The following is a 1,073-nucleotide window of genomic DNA, read 5'->3' on the forward strand; positions in this document are numbered from 1 at the left end:
GCAGGACAGACATCCATCAAGCATCAGAAAGCAGAATCATGACAAGCAGCTTCTCCCAACCAGCCCTGCAGCTCTGCTATGAGGACAAGAATGGATCCTGCATTAAAACCCCCTATTCACCAGGGCCCCGGGTCATCCTGTACATGGTCTTTGGCTTTGGGTCTGTGCTGGCAGTGTGTGGGAACCTCCTGGTGGTGATTTCAGTCCTCCATTTCAAACAGCTGCACTCTCCTGCCAATTTTCTCATCGCCTCTCTGGCCAGCGCTGACTTCTTGGTGGGCATCTCTGTGATGCCCTTCAGCATGGTCAGGTCCATCGAGAGCTGCTGGTACTTTGGAGACACATTTTGTAGCCTTCACAGTTGCTGTGATGCAGCGTTTTGTTACTCTTCTCTCTTCCACCTGTGCTTCATCTCCGTGGACAGGTACATCGCTGTCACGGACCCTCTGGTCTATCCCACCAAGTTCACGGTGTCTGTGTCTGGAATTTGCATCAGCATCTCCTGGATTCTGCCCCTGGTGTACAGCAGTGCAGTGTTCTACACAGGCATCAGTGCCAAGGGGATTGAAAGCTTAGTAAGTGCTCTCAACTGTGTAGGGGGCTGCCAAATCGTTGTCAATCAAGACTGGGTTCTGATAGATTTTCTCTTATTCTTCATACCTACTCTCGTTATGATCGTTCTCTACAGCAAAATATTTTTAGTAGCCAAACAGCAAGCTGTAAAAATTGAATCTTCTGTAAGTGGCAACAAAGGAGAATCGTCCTCAGAGAGTCACAAAGCCAGAGTGGCCAAGAGGGAGAGGAAGGCTGCCAAAACCTTGGGGGTCACTGTGGTGGCGTTTATGGTCTCGTGGCTCCCGTACACAATCGACACATTGATTGACGCCTTCATGGGCTTCATCACTCCTGCCTATGTCTATGAAATTTGTTGTTGGAGTGCTTATTACAACTCAGCCATGAACCCTCTGATTTATGCTTTCTTTTATCCTTGGTTTAGGAAAGCCATCAAGCTCATTTTAAGTGGGGAGATTCTAAAGGGACATTCATCAACTACAAGTTTGTTTTCAGAGTAA

The 1,073-nt window shown here is 47.9% G+C and overlaps 1 protein-coding gene across 1 annotated transcript; it reads left to right on the forward strand.

Annotated features, from left to right (window-relative positions):
- Positions 1–1,073, forward strand: LOC127673926 (trace amine-associated receptor 8b-like). Its single transcript, XM_052169719.1, has one exon. It carries the CDS (start codon positions 39–41, stop codon positions 1,071–1,073), a length of 1,035 nt encoding a protein of 344 aa, XP_052025679.1. The 5' UTR covers positions 1–38.

The sequence above is a fragment of the Apodemus sylvaticus genome, chromosome 23 (genome assembly GCF_947179515.1).
Source record: "Apodemus sylvaticus chromosome 23, mApoSyl1.1, whole genome shotgun sequence".
Lineage (NCBI taxonomy): Eukaryota > Metazoa > Chordata > Mammalia > Rodentia > Muridae > Apodemus > Apodemus sylvaticus.

Coding starts and splice junctions, on each gene's coding strand:
- LOC127673926 (XM_052169719.1), top strand. CDS start 39: ATGACAAGCAGCTTCTCCCAACCAGCCCTGCAGCTCTGCTATGAGGAC.